The sequence below is a fragment of the Opisthocomus hoazin genome, chromosome 1 (genome assembly GCF_030867145.1).
Source record: "Opisthocomus hoazin isolate bOpiHoa1 chromosome 1, bOpiHoa1.hap1, whole genome shotgun sequence".
NCBI classification, from domain to species: domain Eukaryota; kingdom Metazoa; phylum Chordata; class Aves; order Opisthocomiformes; family Opisthocomidae; genus Opisthocomus; species Opisthocomus hoazin.
The window spans coordinates 34354640-34380261 of record NC_134414.1 but is presented as its reverse complement, the minus strand read 5'-3'; the positions used below and the strand labels follow the sequence as shown (position 1 = coordinate 34380261).

The following is a 25622-nucleotide window of genomic DNA, read 5'->3' as shown; positions in this document are numbered from 1 at the left end:
CGGCACGCCCAAAGATGCGGGGGATGGGCCGAGCGCCTCTCCCTCACCACGTGACCGGCGGACCGGCGGCGCGTCTCCACCCCTTTCCCCTCCACGCCGGAGCCGCAGCCAATCAGCGCCGGGACGGGGTGCGCCACGCGGAGCGCCGGCTCCCTCCCTACGCCCCTCGCGTCGGGAACGGCCGGGCGCCCACTGAGCATGCTCCGTGCCGCGGCTGGGCACGCCCACTTCCGCGCGGGAGAGTTGTGAGGGGTGCGGGAAGGTGGGGGAAAGGCGCAGGAGGCAGGGCGGAAGCGGCGGGTTCTTGCGGGCCGGTGCGTGAGGACGGGGGTGGATGGTTCCCACCGCCCCGCGGTAAGTCTCGCTGCCGAAACGGGGCGGGGGTGGGGTGGGGGAAAACTGGGACCGCCTGGAGTTCGGCTTCCCCTCTAACCCCACCCCCCCCCCTTCCGGAGTCTTGATGAATGGGCCCGGCTGGAGGTCCGGGCTGGGAGGGCAACCACGGGTTTCCCTCAGCGGTGGTGGCCGTTGTCATGGATGTCACCTCCCCATCCCCGCAGCCGGGCCTGCCTCCCGGGAGGCTCAGGCCCGAGGCAGGCCCGGCCAGGTGACAACTCGCCTTGCTAGGCCTCGAAGCACTGAGGCGTGAGGGAAGGTCTCAGCAGACCCCGCCCCACGTCAGCGCCCAGGTGTCAAAATCGGTGGAGAGTCGATCCGTGTTCTTTCTCCTCGAGTTCTGCCGTAGCGGTCGTATCAAGGCAGGAAAGGTTAGTCCCTTAAAAATGGCACTGCTGCGTTTGAAGTGCTGGAAGCAGCAGCGTGTCAGTGGAGGGTAAGGTGTTACTGTATGAAGTGCATCACGGAGCAGTTGAGGACCTCTGACAACAGAAGTCCAACCTGGAGTCTTGCGTCCAGCTCTGGAGCCCGCAGCACAGGAAAGACATGGACCTGTTGGAGCGGGTCCAGAGGAGGGCCACCAAAATGATCTGAGGGCTGGAACACCTCTCCTGTGAGGAAAGGCTGAGAGAGTTGGGGCTGGTCAGCCTGGAGAAGAGAAAGCTCGGGGGAAACCTTATGCCAGCCTTCCAGTACCTGAAGGGGCCTGCAAGAAAGCTAGAGACAGAGTTTTTACAAGAGCAGGTAGTGATAGGGCAAGGGGTAATGGCTTCAAGCTAAAAGAGAGTAGGTTTAGATTAGCTATACAGAAGAAATTCTTTACTCTGAGGGTGGTGAGGCACAGGTTGCCCAGAGAAGCTGTAGCTGCCCCCTCCCTGGCAGTGTTCAAGGTCAGGTTGGATGGGGCTCTGAGCAACCTGGTCTGGTTGAAGATGTCCCTGCTCACTGCAAGGGGGTTGGCCTAGATGATCTTTGAAGGTCCCTTTCAACCCAACCATTCTGTGGTCTTGTGAGTAGGTGAGAGTTTAGATCTGATGAGGAGCCATCCAGTCACCCCTGTCACTTGGATCAGTTGTGTTAACAGATCCCTTTCGAAAGAAAATGTTTTTTTAGGTCTTTAAAAATATTTCCCCTGTAGCAAGTGAAAGGTGATCAGAAAGATGGATTTTTTTGTTGATTTTGTTCTGAAAGCTTGGCAAAGTCTGGGTGTGTTTATGTTGCTGATGACTTGGGGAAGAACAGGTGGGGGGCTCATGCGGGTTGTGCCTCGTTAATGCATGACTGGCAGCGCTTCTTTCCCTGCAGAGTGCAAGTGGAGGATGCCATGAGTGTGGGGTAACAGGTGCATAATTTCCTTCTTTCTCCGTACTTCAGTAAATCAACTCCTTCATTATAATGAAGCGGAGAGCAAAGCAGGAGCTAGGACAGTGGGTTTCCGTAGTGTGTGGGAAGTTGGGGAACTTGGGTTCTTTTCCTCACTCCCCTGCAGGTATGCTGAGTGGTGTTCTGTTCCTTAGGTTTCTCCTCTGTAAAATGTGTGTATTTAGGTGCAAGGATGCTTTCAGAATTGGCTCTGAAGAGGAAATACTTGGAAAAACTGGTAGTGTTTCAGCAAGGTGTATTTGGAAGCAGCACAGTCCTGGCGCACTTGGCAGCAATGTTCTCCTCCCTTTTTACTTTTTGTTTCCTGTTTTCTTCCATTTTGTCACTGTTAAAAAAACAAAGCAAAAACAAACAGAAAAAAACCCACCAAACCTGCTTATAGGAAATGGCACAGGTATCAGAGAAGCAACCAGAGGCACGTGACTGTTGCTTTCCTGCAGCTGCTTTCCTCTGTTTTCTGTTTTGCAGCTTCATTTGTGTTGTCATTAGTAGAGGCAGTGGACGGTCCTCCAGCTCTTACAGATGAATTAGTCACTGTAGGTTCCCACACTCCGCTTCTGAGGAATTGAAAGTGAAAGCTGGCTGTGGAGAATTGCAGGATGAGTTTGTGACAGCGAGTGATTTGGCTATAAAATAGCAGGTGAAAATCTAAAAGAAGGGGAAAATGATGCATGTCAGAACAACAATCAGAGCGTTGATGCCCTCCATCCTATCTGATACCACCTAGGAAAGAGATCTGAGGGACTATAATATGTAGTTCTATCAAAGTGTTGACTGCGCAGAAGCAGTGCAAAATGTGATTGAAATATTAAGAATTATTAAGAAAAAAAGAAGAGTACAGAGCGCCATTGTGACTTTCTATTGTGTATGGTAGCCCACCCTTTTGAAGGTCGTTTGCTCCTATTGGAACACAGCAGGAGCAGAGAAGAGATCGAGTAGTGACAGGGATGATCAGAGATGAGGAGCAGCTTCTGTACAAGGAACAACTAAATAGTCTCATATTTTTCAACTTGAAAAAGAGACAGTAGGAGAAAGAATAACAGATTTACGCTGTTAAAAAGCATCTCCTTTCTCACTCAAGAGCAGCCAGCCGGATCCACTGCCCCGTTTTGCACAGTGTCATGTCCCTGGCAGTAATCTGTAGGAGAAAGCTAGGGAAGAGCACAGGGCCAAAGCACCAGCCCTGTGAGGGACAGGATGCTGAGCTAAACAGGGCGGCGGGCGTGGGCTGGCTGCTTCTGCAGTGAGGAATGGCCAAGAGCTGTCTTTCCACCACATCAGGGTTCCTGCAAAGGTGCTGGAGTAACCCCAAGGCTGACCGTGACTGAGTGTCCTCTGCTCTCCTGCAGCACCGGGATTTCTTCTGAGCCTGTAAGAGCGCCAGGGACTGTAGACTCCTCCTTTAGCCTCTTCCTCACAAAATTCCCAGAGCCTCCGGAGCTGGATCCTCTGACTGGGCCTGAGCAGGGCCTATGTATCTGCATCAATTCCAGGTATTAGCTTGCTGTAGAGAACTTTTTCTGAGTTATGGACTATTCAGACTCTAGCTTGTTCTGCTTTTTAATTTCTTTCCATCTTTGTTTTCTGTTTCTAATATTTCTATAAGTTTCTATTTGTTTCTATCATGTTTAATGCTTAAGTTCTGAGACTGATAGATAGATATTGGCAATCAGTCCCTACCCTACCTTGCTTACAAGAGATAGAAGGATGGGGGAGGGGGGAAACCAGATGTGTGTGGAGGCAAAGTGAGTGGCTGTGATTAAGTAAATTCTCAGTGGCAGAGCCAGGGGTGGGGGGGTGAAATCCCTTTCTATGCTGGTAGTTTTCTCACTTGAGACTGCCCCTCCATTTTATGGAAGGGAGATGGGAACTTATCAAAACAGAGGCTGGCTGCTGAAAGCCACAGAAAGGTGTGTGAGATTTGTTGGACTGTGAGATTTCGTACCAGTTTTGGACATGGACCTTACTGCCTCTCTCTCACTAAAATAATTTAACTTCAAATCTCGCTTATTTCTTGAAAGTAACAGCAGACTTTTCTTACCCTTGTCCTACAGGAGTTGTGCTGTCAGAGGTGACGTCTCCAGCAAAGGGCAGTTTGGAGTATTGCACCTAGTAGGAGAGGGAAATTGTTGAAGATTTCCACGGTGGACTTGCACAGAAACCACAAAGTAAAACTTTTGCTACTGCTGTGTGGTGTGATGCACTGAACTGCTGGTGGGGGATGTGGGTAAAGGCTTATCTAGAAGCGTTTAGGCTGTTGTGTGAAATAAGTAGCTGGCCTTAAAATTTTGCAGCTGCTGGGGGAAAAGAGGGACTGTGTGAAGAGGAACAGTTAAGACTTGAGTGGGTATGGCCAGAAAAAGAGAACAGATGTCCATGGGATACATCCCAAGGTATAGAGGAAATTATGTCACTCATGTTAGTGCTTCACCTCATTGAGAGAGAATGTTCAAATCTCTCGTTTCTGACTCTGTCTTCTGTCCCCTTTTGCTTGCAAGCCTCTCCGCTTCTTTGCTACATCTGTTTTACAGTAAGGAATTGGTGTTTCTTCCTTGTTTTCTGTGAACTCCTGGAAGGCACTGGAGAAGTTTGGGAACAGCTATTTTTCTGTCCTCAGTTGACTTGCAGACCAATGTGTGGCAGAACTAGCTTAAGGAAGGCACTGCCATGAACAACTGACCTCCAAATAAAAGGGGTTTCACACCTAGGACATGACTTGCTGGCCCATTCTTGGGCCTGTTGTGGGAGCAGATATTGCTGAGCAAGCTCGGAAACACTTGTGTCGCCCCTTATGACTTGTTAGTGACTTTCCAAGAGGAAATAAACCAGTTGCTTGAACTGCTGGAGCTCCTGGGAGCTGTTTTCCATCCCACTGCTGTCCCAAGAGCGGGCTTTGCCTATTCTAGTAATAGTTGTTGCTGGAGCAGCAAAGCACCAAGGTTCAGGGGATGCAGGTGAAGGACCAGTTAGAGGGCAAGCGCTAGCAAGCTCTGCTTTCCTCTCTTCGTCCTGCTTGGTGTATGATAGCTGCATCAACTGCTTTGTGTTTTGTTCCAGTTTTCCTGCTCTAGGTGTTTTCCGGATAATGGCGAAGATGGTGAGAAGAACGTGTGCGTTTTGTTCAGAAGGGGAGTCTGGTTCTGTAATGTATATTGCCAAAGAGAGAAATATTGCAGCTCACCAGGATTGTCTGGTGAGTGGCTTGTAGTTGGTTGGCATCTGAGAGGAATGGAGACAAAGGGCTAAAGGGGAAGTTTCCACTACTTGTCTATTTTTGGCTCTGCGATGGTGTCTGAATTAAAAGGATTAAAAGCAAGCTTATATTAGATTGAAAAGCAACAGGGCTAGGCCGGAATTTCGGAGAGGGGGAGGACACGGCTGCACAGCTGGACACGTTGATTTGTGGTGTTTTCATGAGTGTCTGTTCCTGATCAGCGGTTCTAGGCACACATACAGTCTGGCAGCAGGAATAGGTCTGCTTGAGACACTAAATTGAAGGAGGCTTCTCAGGCCACAGAAAGTTGTGTACTTACTTAAGCCTTTGCAGGAAGATACTCACATTGCTTGGTATATCAAGGTAAAAAACTTCCCAGTTTGTGCCTTATATAAAATAAGAAATAAAAATATCAGAATCTGATTAGATAAAAATATCTGTGAAGCTCTAAATGTGCTGTGATCCTGGAATGTATTTACTCCCCTTGCTGTCAAAAGGCTTCCCCTTTGTTCTGGGATCATAGTGGAGCTGGTTCTTGGTGTGCAGAATCGATTACAGATGCCATATTCTCCCTTTAGTGAGGGTTACTTAGTGCAGGAGGTGCATCTGCTGCTGGAACAGGTTGCCCAGAGAGGTTGTGGAGTCTCCTTCTCTGGAGATATTCAAGACCCACCTGAATGAGGTCCTGTGCAGCCTGCTGTAGGTGACCCTGCTTTGGCAGGGGGGTTGGACTAGATGACCCACAGAGGTCCCTTCCAACCCCTGCCATTCTGTGATTCTGTGAACAATTTTCTGGCTTTTGCCGTTCCAGCCTTCTTATTCTCACAGGTTTTATGTTTTCATCTTTATTTTTCTAGTACCTTTTTTTTTTTTTTAGCAGAATGTTTCAGAAACATCTGATAATTATTTCACAGAGTTACGTGGACGTTTTGTTTGAAACAGGGTTTGTTAGGTCTATAATGTTGCTTCAGTGTTGAAACTTTTGGGTTTTGTCTTTTGGGGTTTGTTTGGTAGGTGTTTTCCTTTTTTCTTTTTTTTTTTTTTTTTTGGTATTTTGGAGGGGGCCAACAACTTTACTAATTTCTCTGGCTTAGTCTTCTCTGCACTGTTTGTTTTTTTTTTGCAGTTAGCTATCGCCTTCTGAGCAGACAGACTGTGCCTGTCAGTTGACATAAGGGTAGCTCACTTTTGTTTGGAAACTATGTATAATGATTATATAGATGTATATTATATATAATGATTATATATATGTAGCTATATGTAATTACTAGAAAAAAGTTGCGAAGAACTTCCCTTTCCTCACTTATTGTTGTGGCTTAGCACTTCTGTGGGAATTAAAGTGGCCCAAATGTGCATGTATTTTTTTGTGGGTTTCTCCCAGGCTTTGTACGGTGTTCCTATGTTTTTCATGTAATCAACTGTTGTCAGTATTGGACTGTATGGAAATATTATTACAGAGAAGTGTTGCATCCAGCTGTAAGCCTGAACAACTGGGCAGATAACAAGATGTTCAAGGTGTGGAGGTGTGTCAGCCGAAGAGCTTCTCCTCCTTAGTCTGGGCAGCTTGAATTCCAGACTTTCTTCATTCACTTTCTCACCTTGTTATCTTTTCTTAGTTCACCTTCAGGCCATGTGAAATCTCCTGTATAGACAGAAGAACTTCTTTTGACTGGGAAAAGGTTTAAGCACAGCTCTTTGTTCAACGTAGGTGAAACCTTGTACAAACACAGAGAAAAAGTCAGCCTTTCTTAGGCAGGGCAAGTGCGAGAAGAATGCACTGGTGACTGAGTCACTCTGTTAATTCTTAATATCGTCTCTTTTTGTCTTTAGTTGTTTTCCTCAGGATTTGTGGAATCTGAAGAGTATAACCCGGATAATCTGGATATAAGGTTTGATGTGGCATCAGTGTTGAAAGAACTCAAGAGAGGAAAGCGGCTGGTAAGGATTTTCTTTCTGAATCTGTGTTTAGTCTTATCTCATAGTACTGAAGGTTGTCTGGCCTCTTTTATACTTGGAAAAAAAATGCAAAGAAGTACTTGGTCTTTCTGATCTACTGAGATTAGGGAAATTACAAATTCAGAGGTAGAAACATTGATTTGACATATTTGGTGAAATTTAGTTCCCTTTGTATTAAAATGTGTTGGTTGTTCTGACCTTTTCTCCACCCCACCCCCCACCCCACCCCCCGCCAAGAGAAAAGACTGAGAGACTAAGTCCTTAGTCTAAGTTTCCTAAGAGACTTTGGTAAAGGACTAAAGGACTGGTTGTGGAGACCAGTGACGTCTGGTATTCCTCAGGAGTCAGTAATGGGACCAGTGCTGTTTAACATCTGTATCGGCAACACGGGCTGTGGGATTGAGTGCACCCTCAGCAAGTTTGCTGGTGACACCAAGCACTGTGGTGTGGTCGACATGCTGGAGGGAAGGGATGCCATCCAGAAGGACCTGGACAGGCTGGAGAGGTGGGCCTGTGTGAACCGCATGAAGTTCAACAAGGCCAAGCAGAAGGTCCTGCACGTGGGTTGGGGCAACCCTAAGCACAACCCCAACCCCAATACAGGCTGGACAGAGAATGGATTGAGAGCAGCCGTGAGGAGAAGGACTTGGGCGTGTTGGTTGACAAGAAGCTCAGCATGACCCAGCAATGTGCACTCACAGCCCAGAAGGCCAACCGTATTCTGGGCTGCATCAAGAGAAGCGTGGCCAGCAGGGCGAGGGAGGGGATTCTGCCACTGTGCTCTGGTGAGACCCCACCTGGAGTCCTGTGTCCAGCTCTGGAGCCCTCAGCACAGGAAAGACATGGACCTGTTGGAGCGGGTCCAGAGGAGGGGCACCAAAATAATCCAAGGCCTGGAGCACCTGTCCTGTGAGGAAAGGCTGAGACAGTTGGGGTTGTTCAGCCTGGGGAAGAGAAAGCTTTGGGGAGACCTTATTGTGGCCTTTCAGTGCCTGAAGGGGCCTACAAGAAAGCTGGAGAGGGACTTTTTACAAGGGCAGGTAGTGACAGGACAAGGGGTAATGGTTTCAAGCTGAAAGACGGTAAATTTAGATTAGCTATACGGAAGAAATTCTTTACCCTGAGGGTGGTGAGGCACTGGCACAGGCTGCCCAGGGAAGCTGTGGCTGCCCCCTCCCTGGCAATGTTCAAGGCCAGGTTGGACGGGGCTTTGAGCAACCTGGTCTGATGGAAGGTGTCCCTGCCCATGGCAGGGGGGTTGGAACTGCCTGATCTGTAAGGTGCCTTCCAACCCTAACTGTTCTGTGACGAAGTCAGTGCCTGAAACACTTATGGATTGCGTAATTTTGTTTATATGAGGTTTCTCTTATTGGCTTTGTCCTCAGTTTCCTTCCTTCGTTTACACCCTGGGTGGATTCTTTTCATTGTGAAGTTAGCCCAAAAAACACAAATACAAGCACTAATGCCAGTAGGTGTAGAAATAACTTGAGCAAGATTTAGGGGAGGGAGGGAAGTTGTCCAGTGCCCTCACATGGCTCTTTGCATCATTTTACAAATTCATCAATATGAAATAGAGGTAAAATAGCAAAAAGGTGGCTGAAATAATGACCAGTTTGCAGGAGCGAACTTGCCTGTTGAGTGACACAGAGGCAACTTGCAATGAAAGACTTGATTTTCCCACAGAGGGTAGTATTTGCCGTGTATGGCAAGATGTTCGGTAGCTGTCTGCAGTGCTTACCTGCCAAACCTCATCCTGTTGTAGATGTGCAACTTCTGTCGCAAGAAAGGAGCCACCGTGGGTTGCGAGGAAAGAGCCTGTCGCAGAAGTTATCACTACTTCTGTGCACTCTGCGATGATGCAGCAATAGAAACGGATGAAGTAAATGGAATCTACCGGTATTTAACCAAGTATTTTCTAACTAATTGTTGTCAAGATTTTGGTGGTGGTGTCAGGAAGAGAGATTTAAAAATTGCATGGTTTTTAAAGTTTTTTAAAAAGGACATATGCTCTCCTCTCTTAAAGTGATACTCAATCCTTTGGTCACAATCAATAGGGGAAATGTTTTGCTTTCACAGGAAAACATCACATCAACAGTTTGGTGTCTGACCCTGCAACACACCTGAAAGATCACTAGGGCAAAACTGAGGAAGTCAGTCTGTATGGCTTTCTAGATAGTCTTCAAGAACCAACATTTTTATTAATGTCACTCAAATTCTCAATTTTTGTCGGTTCAGAAGCTTCAGTAAATGTGGTCTGAGCACAGAGCAGGCTATAGCACTTCTGGATCTGTTCACATTAGGGAAATTCTGGTAATTTTCCCTCAGTATGCTGCCAGAGAGCTTTGTATTCCCACCAAAGACAACCTTAAATTTGAAATACATTGCTAGCATTAACACAGTTAAACAGACTTCAAATAAATTTTCTGTCCTGATCATGCTAGTCCTGGTGTTGGCTGCCCTTGGGCTGCCTGCGTTGCCGTTAGTAGATGGAACGAGTTGTTTGAAGGATGCAGATGAAGGAGTTGAGAAATTGGGTCTCTAGGGACCTTTTGGAGCGTTGAAGTTATAGTAAAGTCTGAGGTGTAAAAAAAACCCCCAGTGTCCATTTCTGTGCAAGGCCAGAGAGATCACAGGCCATGTTAGTCTGAGATTAATCTGGTAGACTGTCTAATCCCTACTTATTTCAGGAAGAGGCAGACTAGTGCAGTCCTTACGAGAGGACCCATCTTCCACTACCAGTATCAAAACACTTGCGCTCCTGGCTGTTTCACTAGGGCTCTCAGTCCAAAATAAATATGTCTTTCTGCAAGGCTGTAAGCCCAGCCATATATGGAAGATGTGTGTTTAAGCTTATGCTTATAAAGTCTTCGGGATTCTGCGAAGCTCATGAAAGAGTGTAGCTGGGAAGATGGAAACTTTCCATGATCGCAGAATAAATCGCTCTCATCATACAGCTTTAGAAAAGATACCTCAGGCTGAAGAAGAGTGAACGTCTCAAGATGCTGAAAAATGAATGGGACTAAGAACAGTCTAGATAACCAACTGGTAAAGAAGTGGTTGTTTGGTGGTTTTCCGAGCTGGTGACCTTGGAGGTTTGGAAGAGGGACCCTTAAAATGTCTCGCTGTCTGAGACTCGTTGCTTGTCCTATATAGAAATACAGGAAACTAGGCTATAGCAACCTGTGTTGGAGATGAAAGAGGACTGGATTAGAGAAAGGTAGTCAGACAGGTTTCAGGGATTTGAACCCAAAGACTTTTGCGCTGTGTCAGTGGTGTAAATAAAGCACAAAATTTGTAGCTAGCCTGAAATTGTTGGAGAGAAGACGAATAAGACTTGAAAAAGAGTGGGCATGGATTGGCAGTCCCCTGCACTTTCTCATGGTGAAATGCAACATGCTGAAATGCATATCAAAAGAAAGAATTCCTTCAAGAGAGATAGCTGGTGTTTTTAAATTTTGAGTTGCTATTGTTGTGATGGTGAGCAGTGATTATCAAAACAAATAGAGCAGAACAAAAAGAGAAGACATACAGTGCTATGGAGGTGACTCGTAAGAGCAGAGGCGGGGAAACAAGCGTAGTTTGTACTGCCATCTTGTAAAAATGATAGTAGGGAAGTGCTTCCAAATAAAGTGGCTTGAGTATTAAAAGGTATTGTCTGTTCTTTATAAGATGTTCTTATACTTAGGAAGGTTGTTTTTAACTGGGAGAGCTGGCTTGTCAAGGAAGCAGACTGCGTTTCTAAGGTCAGTGCTTCTATGTTGTTAAAATAAGAGAATGACAATAATTACCAAATGTCCTAGAAAATACAGTTCCCTTTAAAAATTGCTTCCAAACGCTGGAGGATTAGTCTTGGCAAAAAGATTTGTAACGAAGAGATCGGCTAAACCACACTCAAGACAAGGCAATTTTGCTTAAAAAGTGATTTGGGATCCTTCTGTAAGAAAGGCATATTGTAGAAGCTGGTTCACGTTCTCTGCACATGACTGTATCCAGAAGATAAGGAAAAATTCCAGCTGTATTTGTTGCCTTTTGCCTCTTCCAAGGAATTTGCATTGCTCTCCTAGACGCAGAGAGAATATTCCCATCTCGCGTGTTACCAAAGTCTTTAAGGAACGAATGGATCACACAGCTTTAAGCTACTGGATCTCAGACAGCAGGGTGCCCTGCTTCCTCGGGATTTGGGGACCACCTCATCAGCACTGGGCAGCGGAGAGGGAGGGGCACAGAGATCTCCAAGCAAGTAACTGGTACTGGGCATGGCCATGCAGTGCCGTGTGGCTGTGCCGGCACAGCGTGCAGGGCCTGTAAGTTCAAGCTGCCTGGTAAGCAGATACATCTGGAGAGGTTCTGGACCTGGCCCGAGTGGTACAGGGCGAGGGGTCAGAGCTGCAGTAGCTACGATCGAGCAATATTAGTAGTGTGGTATTCCATCTCGAGGGCGTTAATTTAATTTTAGTAAGGTGTTTCGGTAAGAGTACCTCTGCCACAGCAATCGCCACATGGAACGAAGTGTGTCTGGCTCGGGGTTTGAACAGTGAGCAAGTCCAAACAGAGTGGGGTAATGGAACTGAGAATTCAAAGCTTCAGTGTTCAGAGTCCAGTGAGGCTCTGAAAGACAAATACAAGCTTGTGCATGTGTGTGACTTGACAGCAGGTGCTTTGCTAGGTGGGTAATGCTGAACAAAAATCCTGATAATTTTTTTGAAGTGTCTTTCAGTTTCCATACAATGAAAAGAGGGGAAAATATCTATTAAAATCAGTCAGCATAACTCTGTTTACATATTTATTAATACTTTTTCTCTTTTTCTTAAAATTTAACTGAAATTTTAGAGTGTTCTGCCCAAAACATGACCCAGGCAGTAGGACCAATCACTATGGTGAGTTTCTTTAATGGCTTCATTGATTTCATTTGTTTTAAAAGTTTGCATCCTACAGTTAATAACTCGATTGAACAAAACAAATATTACTCCACCTGTGTAACTCGGTGGTGGATTTCTAATCTTGCAGGAGTGGTTTGGTTGGGATCTATGCGTATGCACAAAAATCGAGAAGGTTTTTTGAAGAGGGAAATGTTTATATTTGGTCTTCCCCGAATCTCCCTCAAAACTGATGTAAAACACTGTGGACCTGATCCTTCATGGAATTGTTCTGACTCTGGGCCAAGCAGCTGTAAAATCCCTGTGAGATAGGAGAGCCACGCTGAGGAGGGATGCACAAGCTTGCACTTGATAAGCAAAGAGAGGGCTGCTACAGGAGCGGTCACCTTGAGGTTTTTATCTGTAGTTAGACTAAAACGTTCACATTTGCATTTCTGTTTTCACTGCGGTGTTTTTTTTTAAATAGGGCCTTTCATTCTGAAGGATCCCAAAGAGCTTTTGAAGTGTAACAAAAGGGTTATACAACCCCTGTTTAAGGATTGTTGCATTTGCTATAGAAATGCAGCTTAATTTGGCAGTCCTGGTCCTTGCTGATTCAGAGGTAGTGAGGAACCTCACTGAAAGCTGTGGCTTTGTTAACCTGATGCATACGATCCTGCTCAAAAGGGAGTGGGTCCTAGGCTGGCCTTCGCTTTGCCGTTCAGCTCAGTCGACCTGTGAGCAGTCATGCTGAGAGCAGTGTGCTCCCACTGAAGTCTAGCGGGCTTTGGCTGATCTTCTTGACAAAGTCTGGCTTCGCCCTGGTGCCGCTCTTGGGGCAGGTTGGATGATTATCATTTAAACTTTTAGTCGTAGGGTCTGGGGCTTCTTAGCCAGACACACAGTCCGTTTAACACCCAGTATCGCTGTGATTCACTAACCAAATGAAGCTTCTCATTTCACTTCGTAGTTTTGCTTCTTCCTTATCCATAGTTTTGAGGCCTGACATTCCTTCCCTTTTCAGAATGAATTTGATTTTGTGGCCTAATGATTGCCAGTCTGTTGGGTCTGTCCAGGGTCCCAGGTGGTCTCCTGCCCAAGTAGCAGACCGGGCCAGGATTGCTTCATTTCCAGTACGAGATGAGATTATGGCATTAGGCACAGCCCTATAGACTGCCTCCGTCATAATTAGGAAAAGGCTTAAGTATTATAAAGTTGAAGGTCTTGGTGCCTTCAGGTGCAGCCTAAACAATCTGTGGCCTGTTATCTGAGCAGAGAGTTTTTTCCTAGAGGAGATCTTCCAGGGCACTGTATTTGGAGACCCTCCGTCTGTGAGGGGTAAATGGATTCTGCTGGCAGTGCCGGCCCTGCCTCCTGAACGGGTTTCTCCCAGAAAGCAGCTGTACCCCAGGAGGCGGGGAGCAGCTGTCAGAGTTGGGTAGATGATGCCTCGTTCCCCAAGCCCAACGTCTCCTCCTCCTCGGCAGCTCTCGGGTGCGCGTGTGGCACTCAGAATAGCCAGGGGCGTCTGCGGGCGAGGTGGCTGAAGCAGCAGGCGCTCTGTCTGGCCCACGCCTGGCCCGCTGCGGCAGGCAGGGGACACCTGTGCTGAGCGTCTTTGCAGGCCCGCGCGGGGCGGGGAGTGAGACGGGCTGGGGTGGAAGCGCTGTGGCTCCACAGCAGAGTTTTGACTTTCAAAGTCCAACTCAAGAGAAGTAGCTCAGCCGTTCCTCTGGGGCAGGCTGAGCTGGCACCAGGCTGTGTGGGAGCAGGAGATGGTAGAAAAGGGCTGCCTCCCCTGGCTTGCTTTCCCTGGTAGCCTGGAGAAAATTGGGTCAAGGAGCATCCCCCTGTTCTTGGTCCAGACAACGTTCCCATGCTGAAATGTTAGGGCTCTGCTGTGTGATGGGAAGGAGACGGGGTGCCTTAGGAGCCAAGAGGTCTCCTTGCAGCTCTGTACAGCGGGGATGGGAGGGCAGTTTGGACTTGGAAACAGGCTCCAACCTCTGCTTAACTGGAAACGTTGGATCCATTCTATCAGTACCCAGAGTAAACGCTGACAAAAGCAGAATAGCGGGGAACACTGTGGGAAGTAGGAAGAGGTGGGCTGCTCTTCGGACTGTGTTCCTCTGCTTTTATAAGGTGTCACTAAAGCAAACATCAGGAAGAGCTAAGAAAATCCTACCGTAGATCAAAGATACCGTGCTAGACAGCAAGCAGCACGCTTTGTGCCTACACCAGCATCTCCGAGAGTGCTCTGCATTAAACCACCCGATTTTGGATGATGTGAGAGGCTGTGATTTCCTTTCAGGCCATGAAAAATGCAAATGTACAGCACCATACTCAACGAAGAGTACCCAAAACCCAAACTTGTTGGTACAGGAAGGCCGTTGAAACAGTAACTCCTCATTCTTCTTTTTTAACAGGATGATTTCTAATATGAAGAAACTTACTAAGCGCTGCCCAAAGGGTGTAGAGATAAACAGGAAGGGGGCATATAACCCTGCTGCGCTTAAATCCCTCAGGTTTTGGTGGGTGGTTGAACTCCTCGCTAGCTTTCTGTGCCCCTGTGCTGTTTTCCTTGCCGGAGTTACCCTCCTCCGCGTTTGACGCTGTAGCTGTTTTCAGCAGCTGCCAGTTGTGCCATCGGAGAGAGGCTGGTGCGTGCTGCTAGAAAGGACAGAGTGAAAGCAGAGGGTTTTGCAGAGATCTCATACCACATCACTAAAAACTCTTTGTAGCAAAAATAATATTAAACTTACAAGTCAGATTGCTTCTAGAGGCTTTCTAGGAGGGTCATTAGATCGATGAAAAACCTAATGCCATTTGTATATCTTTGGGACTTCTGAAATAATTCTTTATGTAGTCTTAGTTTTGAGGGTGTATTAACCTAAACAAGAATCGACTGAAAAAAGTCCATCATCTTTCATAAATTTGCCTGAAGTTTTTACCACCTAGAGGTAGTGCTGCTGCCGGGGAGAATAAGTTCACTCTGCCACAATCAAAAATCTTACATTAAAAATCTGGGGTTTGCTTTATACTGAGTTTAAAAGGCAAAGTGATAGGTTAATGCTACAGTGATTTGCACTCCTTCCTAATGGTTCAGGCTTGTAATTTTTCTTACATGGAAAGAACGTGAATTCCACTGAAATGTCAGATATTTGGGGAGCTGAAACATGCTCTTGCCTTGCCATCCAAAGTGCCTCTCTTTTCTAGCTTTTTGGGAATAATGATTTGAATGATGTGAAATTGTCAGTCTGACGCTCTTGTTACTTGGTTGTTTCTCGATTCCTAGGTGCAGCTAATAAAAGGAGAAGGTGTGCATTGAAGTCTTCCACCATCACAGAACAAATGGTAATTCTGAATTTAAGTAGTTCTAAAACAGGAACCCCCATCTGCCACAGCAAAGGACTTCTGTAGTGAAGTATTCTGTCAGTGTGCTCGGAAAGAGACTTCCTTACAGAAGCAGTAACTTTTCCTTTACAGCTCAGCTATTTTGACCTTGCCCTTCTGTCAAAACAAAACTGTTTGCAGTTGGAGCTGCCTCAGGCAGAGCCGATGCTGCCCTCGGGTAACATGGCACAAATGCGATGGGAGCCTCCGAACCAGGCTGCCTGGGTGACTGGGATCTTGACGTGACCAGAAAGAGCTTCCCTTTGGGGGCTCCCTTTCTTTGGAAGTGCTGTGTCCCTTAGATTTGCTTAGGCCTTGACACCGTTTCCGTGAAAAACTGTTTTTGATGAGTCACTTGGCCTTTTAACTGGCACTTACTCGTCTCCCAGAATTTCTCAGCTGTAAATCCATTTCTGTTCCTGGTATTGTAACTGAGATTCATTGACCTGTTGCCCACAGTACTGTGCTGTTTCCGCTGCTCTCCACTGCTAGCGATCTCGGAAATCAATACCAGCACTGCAAATAAGAAGTTGAAGGGCTCCAGGATTTATCACTGCAAGATAAATTGTTTACCCTTGTGTAAGCAATGCATTTTTACACTGGTGGAATTTCGTGGCGGAGCCTAAGAATTGTTTGTTGCACTTTGGTGTGATGTGGAACAGCAGAGAATGACTGCGTCCTGTCCAAAGGAAAAGAAAAATATTCCCCCCCCTCCTCTCAGATCCTTTCTAGGGAATGAAACGTGATTTGCACTGGGCATTGGCAGTAAGCGTTTGTTAACGTCTGTGCTGTCTGCAAATGCAGCGTTAATTGAGGGTCGTGTCCCAGGTCTTGGGTTTTCCTTGAAGAGTTTTTGCTTAGAAGCAATTTTTGGTTACGTGTTTAAAAACTGGTTATCTCTTTTAAAAACTGAATATAATTTTAATTTGTCTTTATATTTTTCAGTTCATATTATTTATGTATCTGTACATAAATAACAGAACTATAAATTATAAATATAAATGGATTATAATTATTATATATTATTGTATGCTTTATTATACTTATAAATTAAATTACATGCTATTATATTATTAATATATTATGGTTTTTTATTTTTTTATATTTGCTTATATATTTATTTATTTCTGTTTATATTGTTAAAAACTGAATATCATTAGCTGTGCAGAGAAGCTGACCGTATTCACAGAAATATGTGCTATGTTACAGCCTTCTGATGTAGGGGAAAGATAATGAAAACAGCAGGAAATGTCAGTATGATGTAAAAATGTTGTTTTGATTTTTCTTACAGAGCACAGAAGAGACAGCAGAAGAGAACAGTTTACGAATACTGAAAAGGAAAAACAGCAGGCATAAAGGTGTGGCTCGCTTTAGAGAACACCCGGATGATACTGTGATCCGTTACGCTGAAGTTCAGAGCTTGGGGGTGGCTGGTAGCAGCGGCGCTGCAAACATATCTGTATTATTTGCCTGAGATGGGTGGCTCTGTGTGCTCTGCAAGGCAGCGCAAGTCTGCTCTGACGAGGGACTGTTAATAACTGTGCAGCAAACAAACCTCTGTGCGTTGGCCGAGACCTGCTGGTTGATGTGAGCTGGTGAATTTGCTTGGGGTTTTTACAACAGCCCCGCTCTGGTCGGCCGCTGTGTTCAGCGGTGTCTCTGCGGCAAACGGGGTGGCCTTTGCCTGGCCTTCTCCTCCATATCAGCACAGGCAAACCCAGGATGTCATCGTTTCTTCTTCACCTCGCTCTCCTTGCGCTGAGCCCCTCTGGAAGGAGAGGGGTGCAGCTCTGCCCGGTGGCACTCAGGAATGGGCTGGCAGAGGCCGTGCTGCGAGGAGGGGACGTTGGGCCCAGCAGCGAGAGCGGGGTAGCCCAGCAGGGAGGGAGAGGGGGGTTCAACACACCTCGTACAGGAGCTTTAGCTCACTGGGTAGGAACGGGGCTCGCTGAACCCTGCTACCGCTGCTGCTACCACCGTGTGCGTATCTTAACCGTAGGTGTACAGAGGGTGCTTAACACAGTGTAGTATTTTGCCACACAAATGTGGTATTGCAAGAGTGAAATCAACCCCTGGACCCATCCTTCAGTTCTGCAGTTTCCACGTTACCCCGAAAGCCCTGCTGCAGTTGCTTGTTGGCATTATGCTGTCGCTTGGAAGTTTGGAAGGCGTTAGTGGGGATTATTCACCTTCCCGTGGCTGTGCTTAGCATATGGGCACAGTATCCTGGCAGTAGGTGGCTGCCTAATGTTGTTTCTGAATTTTTACTACCACTGTAAAGAACAGGGAACCTATAAAGAATCCTGGAACACCTGCAGGGCACCTGATGTAAGTGAAATGACAGTTCTTTTCTCACAGATGTCTCCAGTAAAAAGTAACATTGTTTTTAATGGAGTTTGGCAGACTTCCGTGTGCTGTCCGATAGCTCTTTGCTTTTGGCCAACCCATTGAATCGATCTCACTGAACCCCGTTGCTGACCTGCTGCTCTGAAATGAAGAAAAAAATAGGTAGCTATTTCCCTAGCAACCCAAATCTGACAAAGTAGGCATATAAAATGGGCTGTAATAAGTGAATTTAATGCCTGGATCACTTGGAGTAAAAGTAGCCTTAATTCTCCTACCAAATGCAGTACTGATTCACTTCTGGCACTGTTTTGTGCCCTTTAGCCTGTTCAGTCCATGGCATGGTCCTGAGGACTGGAAGAAAAAAAAGCAAGACAAATCAACTTGCTTTCCTACACCAGGAGATGTGAAGAGGCTTTAGGAATGGTGCATTTAGAGTTGCGGAGATACTTGGTTTTGATGAGCGAAGCCAAATCTAGAGCTTAGATAGTTTTATGCCCAGAAACCAAATCTAGAGCTTAGGTGATTTTATGCCCAGTGCAATGCTTATGTTTGTGTGACCAGATTTTTGTTCCCACTGAAAAGGGCTGAAGGGGCAGCTGGAGGAGCCAGGGATTTGCGCACATATTTGTTACTGGAAGGGGGACTTTAACCCAAGTTTTTGTTTCTGAAGTGAGCGAGTGAAGCCCGTGCAGCTGTGGTCAGGATCACTTCTGCATGCCAGCGTGTGTTTTTGTCTTTCAACAGTCCGAATAGACTTTCTTAGGAAATGCAAGCAAGCCGGGCTTCTGGATGACATATTTGAAGAAATGCTGGACACGCTTCACCTGGCGCAGGAGAAACTGATGGATGACAACACTTCAGAAACAGGTATGGAGACCCCGGGGGGGCTCTGCTCTCGGAGCAGAAACGCTGATCCGAAAGCCCAGGCGCTCGGCCCTGGGTGACCTTCCCGAGGGTGCTCCTGCGCTGCCAAAGAACTGGGTCCTGCCTTACGTCTGCAGCCGCACGGCAGGCGGAGAGTGAGGGTTTTTGGTATACCCGTGACAGTAGAGGGGAAGAGCTGCCGACTCCGCATGCTCTAGTAAGGCCTCCTAGCTTTGAATTTTTGAAGCCACCTTCTACCCGGTGGCATACATAGGTTCAGCCTGATGTCCCAGGCCCTGAAGAGAACTGGAAGGTTTTATTTGGGTCATAACTCTGTGCTGACCTTACAGCTTCACAGAGGGACCAGCTATCTGCTAGTATCGGCACTCTTTTGAGGGAAAAACCCCGAAGTATGCGACACGTCTTAAGTCTTTGGATGATTAGTTAGAACTTGATTGTCAGCTGTCAGTGTGTATTTGGGGGTTTCATAAGTTTAAGTATCCACTTGTACGAAGCACTTGGTTCTTGGAGGATTCCATGCTAATGTTGCTTTGCCCACAACACAGCTAGAAAAGAAAATTTCAAACTTTCCTCTCCTGTTGCCCTCCCAGCTTTACAAAGTAATGAATACCTTTGGATAAAGAATGCTAACGTATGCAAAGTAACCAAAGCACATGCGTGGCAAGTGAAATGTCTCACCTGGCAAAATCTTCCTCACGAGCAGCTTCTGTGTAACGTGACAGCAGCTGCTGGAAACAGCAATGACATCCAGGACACCTTAGGGGGTCAGAGCCCAGCCCTGTTAAGCAACCTCTTAGCGGTCATGCGACCTCTGTAGGCTTTTTGTGGTTTGTTCCACTGGAAGCCACAGTTAGGAGACTGAGGCATAATTCTGGGCTGGTTTTTAACATCAAACAGTGGCAGTGCTGCCCCACGTCACATGATCTGTCAAGAGGAATTGGTACAGTCAGCCCCGCCGTTAGACGTACGGTCTGACACGATGGAATGAAATATGGCTTAGGTATATTGCTCATTTTTAAATGAACTGTTCACATGGTGCAGACCCAAAAAGGGAATTACAGGTAGGTCCACTTTCCTGTTCTCTGTACAAAATTAAAAATAAAAAAGGGTAGAATTGACAGATTGATCCTTCTTTCTCAGGATAGGCTATATGAGAAGGAAGAGGTGTAAAAACCTCAAGCAATCAGCATGATATAAGTAATTACTGTGGTGTGGTAATTCTGATGTAGGGCTCCGCATTAACGCGAGGGTTCTGTAAACCTTTGCTCAGTAATATTAAGTCAACTTACCTCTTTCCCCAGAGTATGAAGAGACGGTGATGTCACTCTTTGACTGTGGGCTGTTTGAGAACGTACTGACAAATATTCATTCAGGTATGTCAAAAAAACCTGTCGGAGCAGTAGCAACTGGTACGGTTTTTGGCACTGAGGTTATTCCTCTGAGCAATTTGATAAAAAGACCATTTAAAATGCAAATTCCAAGGAACTTTTGTCTCTACATCATATAAACAATTGAACAAAAGCCATTGCTAGCTGAATCTGTAGAAATACAATGTGTCAAATCTGGCTGGCTACCGGAAGGGGAGGCAACTGACAGTTCCAGAGTTTTAAAAGACCCAGGGGTCTCCACCCCAGAGGAAGTCCCCTCTCCTGCAGCGCGCACTCCTGTCCTGTGTCTGCAGGTTGTTCCCTTCCTTCTCCGCAGCTCGCCTGCGTTGCTCCTTTCTGAGGAACGCTGTTCAGACTGGCTGTTGTGTTTCAGTTAGGAGCACTAAACACGATGAGCAGAACTTGCCTGGACCTGATGGCAGTTGTAGCGTGCTTTGACAAACAAGCTGGGAATGCTCGGTGTCAAATGAAGACGAGGGCAGGAGCGGGTGCTTGCGACCACCGCTGCGGAGGGAAACTCTGGGGCATGGACTCCAGTCTCAGCTGTTGTAAGCAGCAAGGTGAAAACTGTGTTTCAGATAGGCAAGTCTCTTGCTCCCATTTCCCTCTCTAACAGTTAGCAGCCTTGTTGTACCTTCTGCCTTAATTAATCCCTGTGAAAAGGGAAGTGGGTTTGAGTTAGCTGACGCTGAGGTTCAGCGTGTGAAGGTGATGTTTGCTAATGTTTGCTGTTTCCGCTTCACTCAACTGAAAACTCCTCTGTTCAGTCTCCTGTTCTCGCATCTAAATTCCTCTTTTGGAAATGGGAGTGACCGGTGCTGCAGAGTTATCTGCCACAACATTCCACCAGCACCTCGTCTGAGGGCATGAAAACATCTCTGCTCAAAGCTGCTCGTGTGACCCAGCCTGGGATCACACTTGTTTCTTTCACAGCTGCATCGGTTACTTCATCCTCTTCTCAGCTTACAGGAGAAATCCTTGATATTGGCACCTATGTACACACAGCCGTGTGATTCTCATGTGTAAAAGTTTTCCCCTATTCAATTCCCCACTACCTAAGCAGCTCAGGTCTTCCTGTACTTCTTTTCTGATACCATCAGCCTACTTTTAATTTCAAGGTCAATAATGAAAACACAAATCAGGGTTGGTTCAAAAACTGATCCAAGAAGGAGCTCTAAAAATGAGTCAATGAGAAAGGACTGAAAACCGTGTTAGTTACAAAGGAAACTGTAGGGAAGGCAGGAAATCACCAGCTTTTTTTCTTTTTTCCTTTTCATCCTAATCTGTCTTCCAAGCTCTAGCTAGCAAGTCTCTGTGATGACATACAGTGTCTAGGACTAATTAAAGTAGGACTTGTATAAATACTGTGTCATCTTTGATACATCTCCTGGAAATGACAGGTTTTTGGGTCATCTGACGTGCTTCACCTTCAATCCATTTTTTCATTTTACCTTTTTTTCATTTCTTGGATCATCATGCACAAGCTGTTCTAAAGGCTTATGCGTTGGCGCAGCGGGGTTACTCTGAACTGAATTGTTGATACTGCTTTTCTAAATCCCTGTTATGTATAGGGATAAATGGTTCTTTTGCAGCATGGAGCTTTACTGTGAACTTGACTGCTTTTAAACCTTTTCATACGGTACCTGCTATCACTTTGTCGGTAGTTTCAAATTTCTGTGTTGGAGGTTCTCATTCCCTCCTCCAAGGAAAAGTGACTTCCTTTAGTTTTGCTTTCTGTCCTGTTGGCCTGTGTCCTGTGTGGGATGAGACCTCCCTCGGCTTTCACCTCCCCTTCTGGCCGGTCCGCAGTCTGCCCGGTAGCTTTTGAGCTCAGGAGATCTGTAGCGGTCAATTCCGCAGTTCACTTGTGTGGACAAAGGCGGTGATACTTTGTTTTAAAACTTCACGGAGAGCCCCTTAGCACTTGTACAGAACGACGAGTGCGGTCGTTCCTCAGACCATTCCCAGTTTTACAGAAATGCAGGTTCCTTGCCTTTGGGTCGCTCCTGTACGAGGTGGGAGGTTGCCCACCTGTCATCTGCTTTCCCGTGGGAGCGCTCCTGTAGGCCAGTCGTTCCCATCGCTGACATCTTTCTCTGGGCCCTTTGGGCAGGAGAGAAGTGGAGCCGTATGTCTTCCATCTGTAGGTCACCCGTATGCTGAATGCAGTGACACAATTGTCATGTTTGCTCTTTATTTCTGATAACTTATTAATTCATATCCAAATATATACATATATCCATATCAAAGAATTTTTTCTCTCACTCCCACTTGCACATGCCCAACTTTTTCTTCAGCTGTGTGCCTGCTAGTTCTTCTGCCCACCCAGGCTGGACACCCAGTAGTAGTGCCGTAAGGCTGCCTGTGGCACGCAGGTGTGGAGCAGTGGGCACAGGCTGTGGTGGGACAGCGGGGGGGCATGCTGTCATGTCGAAGTACCACCTGCCTGCAGAGGACAGCAGAGAGAAGAGGGGTCGCCTGCTTTCTTTTTCCAGTTAGAGGAAGGGCGAGGTGTCAAGTCCCTCTTCAGTGAACCCCTGCCCAGGATTTTCAGGAGGCAGCAGGCACCACTGCTGTTCTGGCTGCCCCTTCTCAACATCCGCACTCGACCTCACTGGGCAGCGCACTTAAAAATGCCCGATAAAAGCGTGTGCACATACATCATCTTCCATGTGCGCACACTGCGAGCAGCGGTGATGGGCTCTCTGAACAAAGAGGAAGAAGCAGGGGGGACACAGATGGCCAAACACCTGTTTTTTTTTTTTTCTTGTTTTTCTTAAATAAATTACAGTTAAGGGTGGCTTGGGCTCTGTGAATCAGAATGAACAGGGGTAAACAACGTCTGGAGCTCCTTTGCCCACTCTACCTGTTACAACTTGGGAGACCTCCTTCAAAGTCTTCCCCCCTCCCCCCAAAAAAAAAAAAGAGGACAAACATGTTTAAGGTTTGTACAAAACACCTGCTGCTGCTTACTAAGATCTTAGCTCTGGCATTCTCGCTCACTGTGAGAAAAACGTGTTTGCTGTTCACTAACTTTGCTGCTCAGAGGTCATCAGCAGCTCTGTGTGTCTTGTTGCTGAACGAAGCAAGTGCTTCATTTAAAACCTGCAGTTAACAATATGGGGTTATGGTTATGCCTGGGAAGTCTAGCGCAGCCTCTTACCGAGCTCTTGCCGATTTCAGTAGTATTTAACGCTAGGAAAGGCTGGGCTTTGTAGGTAAGGTGAGGAACGTGGTGAGTCCCATTGGCATGCCACCAATCACTCTTTTGCCAGAAGCAGGAACATTAAACACTCTTGGATGTTATTTTTGAGAATCTGCCTGTTGAATGCTGTCCTCCATCTCTTTTTAGGTTTAAATTCTGTTGTTGTTGAGGCTTGAAAATGTGCTTGAAGTGTGTAGTTCAGAGATGTTGTCTTTAAAGATTTGAAATGCATCTTTATTGCAGGAGTCCCCATACAAATGGATTCTGAAAATGAACTGTTAAAGCTCATGTGCCAAGTAACAGTGGGTTAGTAACTAAACTAGCAATTTTTATACTTGTTGTGATGGCTTAAGTTAAATCTGTGCCATAGCTAGTTTTGAGATCACAGTATCTGGATGACAGAGTGCACAGCTCCACTGCTTTGTGTTTTCTTTTGGCACTGTGGTACTTCAGCTCATCTCCTGCATAGGCCACGCAGCCCACCCCTGACAGACGAGACCAGGCGTGCAGGAGGTTAGGCCAAAGAAAGGCTTTTGTGTAGGCTAAATTAAGCAGCAGTAGCCTCTGCAGTGTCAATACGTATATAACGTGTATTATAATTAGTTATGTATGAATAAAAGTTTTTATCCCTTTTTCATAAATAGGAACAGAAGAAAAAATCCAGGAACTTCTGGAAAGCAGGAAAAGCCTGGATAACAAGATTGAGCTGCTGCAGGACTTAAAAGAAGTCGTCCTTCCTACCCCAGAGAGCACCGCGAGTACATCTAGTACAGTGTCCGAATAACCCCTGCGTCTGTCTGTAACAGTGTCGATATTTAGGGTTTTCTAATGATAGAAACCATAGAGCACGTCTGGTCAGTGTCTGATTCCCTCCCCTCCGCCCAAGACAGGGACACAAACAAGAGCTGGGTGTTTTACTCATTTTTATACCTCACTGTTGCAATAATTTTAAGTTGTCCCTTTCTCTAAATTTTACTATGGATAATGAGTGTTACACACCAAATTTAGCTTTCTTAAAGCTTGACAAACCCCTCCACTGAAGTCTTTTTTTCTCGAAGACAAGGGAGCAACTCTTGTTAAAGTAACTGTGGGAGCCCTGTGCTGACTGGGGGCGGTAGCTGCTTCGCTGTCTGCTCCCAGGCAGCGCTGGTTTAAGGATCACATTGCTGCTCTGGCATTCCAAAGATGATAAATCAGCAGCACTTGCACTCAAAGAAGCCTTCTGAATTACAAACAGGAGTTTGGGTTTCTTAAATAATTAAATGATTCTTGATTGACTGCTTAATATATAACTAGTCCTGCTGTACTGGCAGTGGTGAAACAGTGTTTGCAGGCAGCCCAGAAATGGTTGGGCATCATACTCTAAAACACGTACAATGTAAAGTGGATCAAATAATGGACTGTATTTTCCTTTCTTCATTAAGAAAGGATATGATTTCCATTTGTTTTGTCTTAAAAAAAAAGTTTGAATACAGAAAGATTGTTTAGCTACAAAAGGATAAGTTAATCAAATAAAATGTTTTTAAGAAAGCTGTGTATTTAGTTGTGCTTACTAGCTCTAGGCTTGACAGCTGCTGTGATGTTACCTCTGGTAATTTTAACTGAGTGGAAGCTTTCACGTTTACTCACAACTGTGTGAAGTGTAACACAAGCAGGTGCCAGGTCCTGCACTGGGGATGGGTGATCCTGGTTCTACCCAGGCATGGGGGGACCAGAGGCTGGCGAGCAGCCCTGCAGAAGGAGAGCTGGGGCTTGGAGCTGAGGGCAAGTTCAACATGAGTCAGCCTTGGGGTCAGCGAGCACAGCACTGCCAGCCTGTCCCACCTACACTGCACTGGGGCAGCGCTGGGCCCCTCAGTATAAGGAGGGCATCAGGCTGTTAAGAGTGTGCCCAGAGGAGGGCAGCCAAGCTGGTGGAAGGTCTTAAGGGTCAGACTCACCAGGAGGGGCTTGTTCAGCTTGGAGAAGAGAGGGTAGAGGGGTGACCGCACCCCAGTTACACCTTCCTCCCAGGGGGCAGCGGAGCCAGAGATGCCTATCCCTCTGGTGAGCAGCGATAGGATGGAATGGAGCCACACCAGTGGAGAAGCTGAGATGGAACAACAGAAGGTTCTTCACCAAGAGGGTGGTCTGTCACTGGACTGGGCTCCCCAAGGAAGTGGTCACAGCGCCAAGCCTCTCAAGAGTTCAGGGCATGTCTGGACAATGCCCTCCATCATACGATTTAGTTTAGGCAGTCCTGTGAGGAGCAAGGAGTTAGACTAGATGGCCCCTTCCAACTCGAGATATTCTATGGTTCTATGGGATAAGGCTGTCACACCACAGTTCAACTACTCCCTAGAGCAGCAATCAATTTCTGACAAGCCTCAGAACAGCTTGGAGGGTAAGTCCTGCACTCTTCTGTTCCACCCCCTACCACACTAGACCTTCAGTCTAGAGTTTGCAATCACCAAACAAGTTGTTTATGAGAAACACTGGTGACAGGTGTGGAAGCACTGTCTCAGACTATCCTAGACTGAGCTCCCAACGATGTGCTACAGAAGCTCCCTGGCCTCTATCAAGAATGTGCAGTTCTTGGCTTTCCAAAATTTAGCAAAGTC

General features: G+C 46.4%; 1 protein-coding gene across 2 annotated transcripts; it reads left to right on the top strand.

The window, feature by feature from the left end:
- Positions 1–213: 213 nt before the first annotated feature.
- Positions 214–24516, top strand: PHF11 (PHD finger protein 11). Of its 2 annotated transcripts, XM_075421632.1 has the most exons (12): positions 214–354; positions 3129–3272; positions 3834–3947; positions 4837–4972; positions 6824–6931; positions 8712–8845; positions 11780–11826; positions 15101–15159; positions 16490–16556; positions 18289–18411; positions 19731–19802; positions 23667–24516. In XM_075421632.1, exons 4-12 carry the CDS (start codon positions 4865–4867, stop codon positions 23804–23806), a joined length of 858 nt encoding a protein of 285 aa, XP_075277747.1. In that variant the 5' UTR covers positions 214–354; positions 3129–3272; positions 3834–3947; positions 4837–4864; the 3' UTR covers positions 23807–24516. The 2 variants fall into 2 exon arrangements, with proteins under 2 accessions (XP_075277747.1, XP_075277755.1); XM_075421640.1 differs by lacking the exon at positions 3129–3272.
- Positions 24517–25622: the final 1106 nt, after the last annotated feature.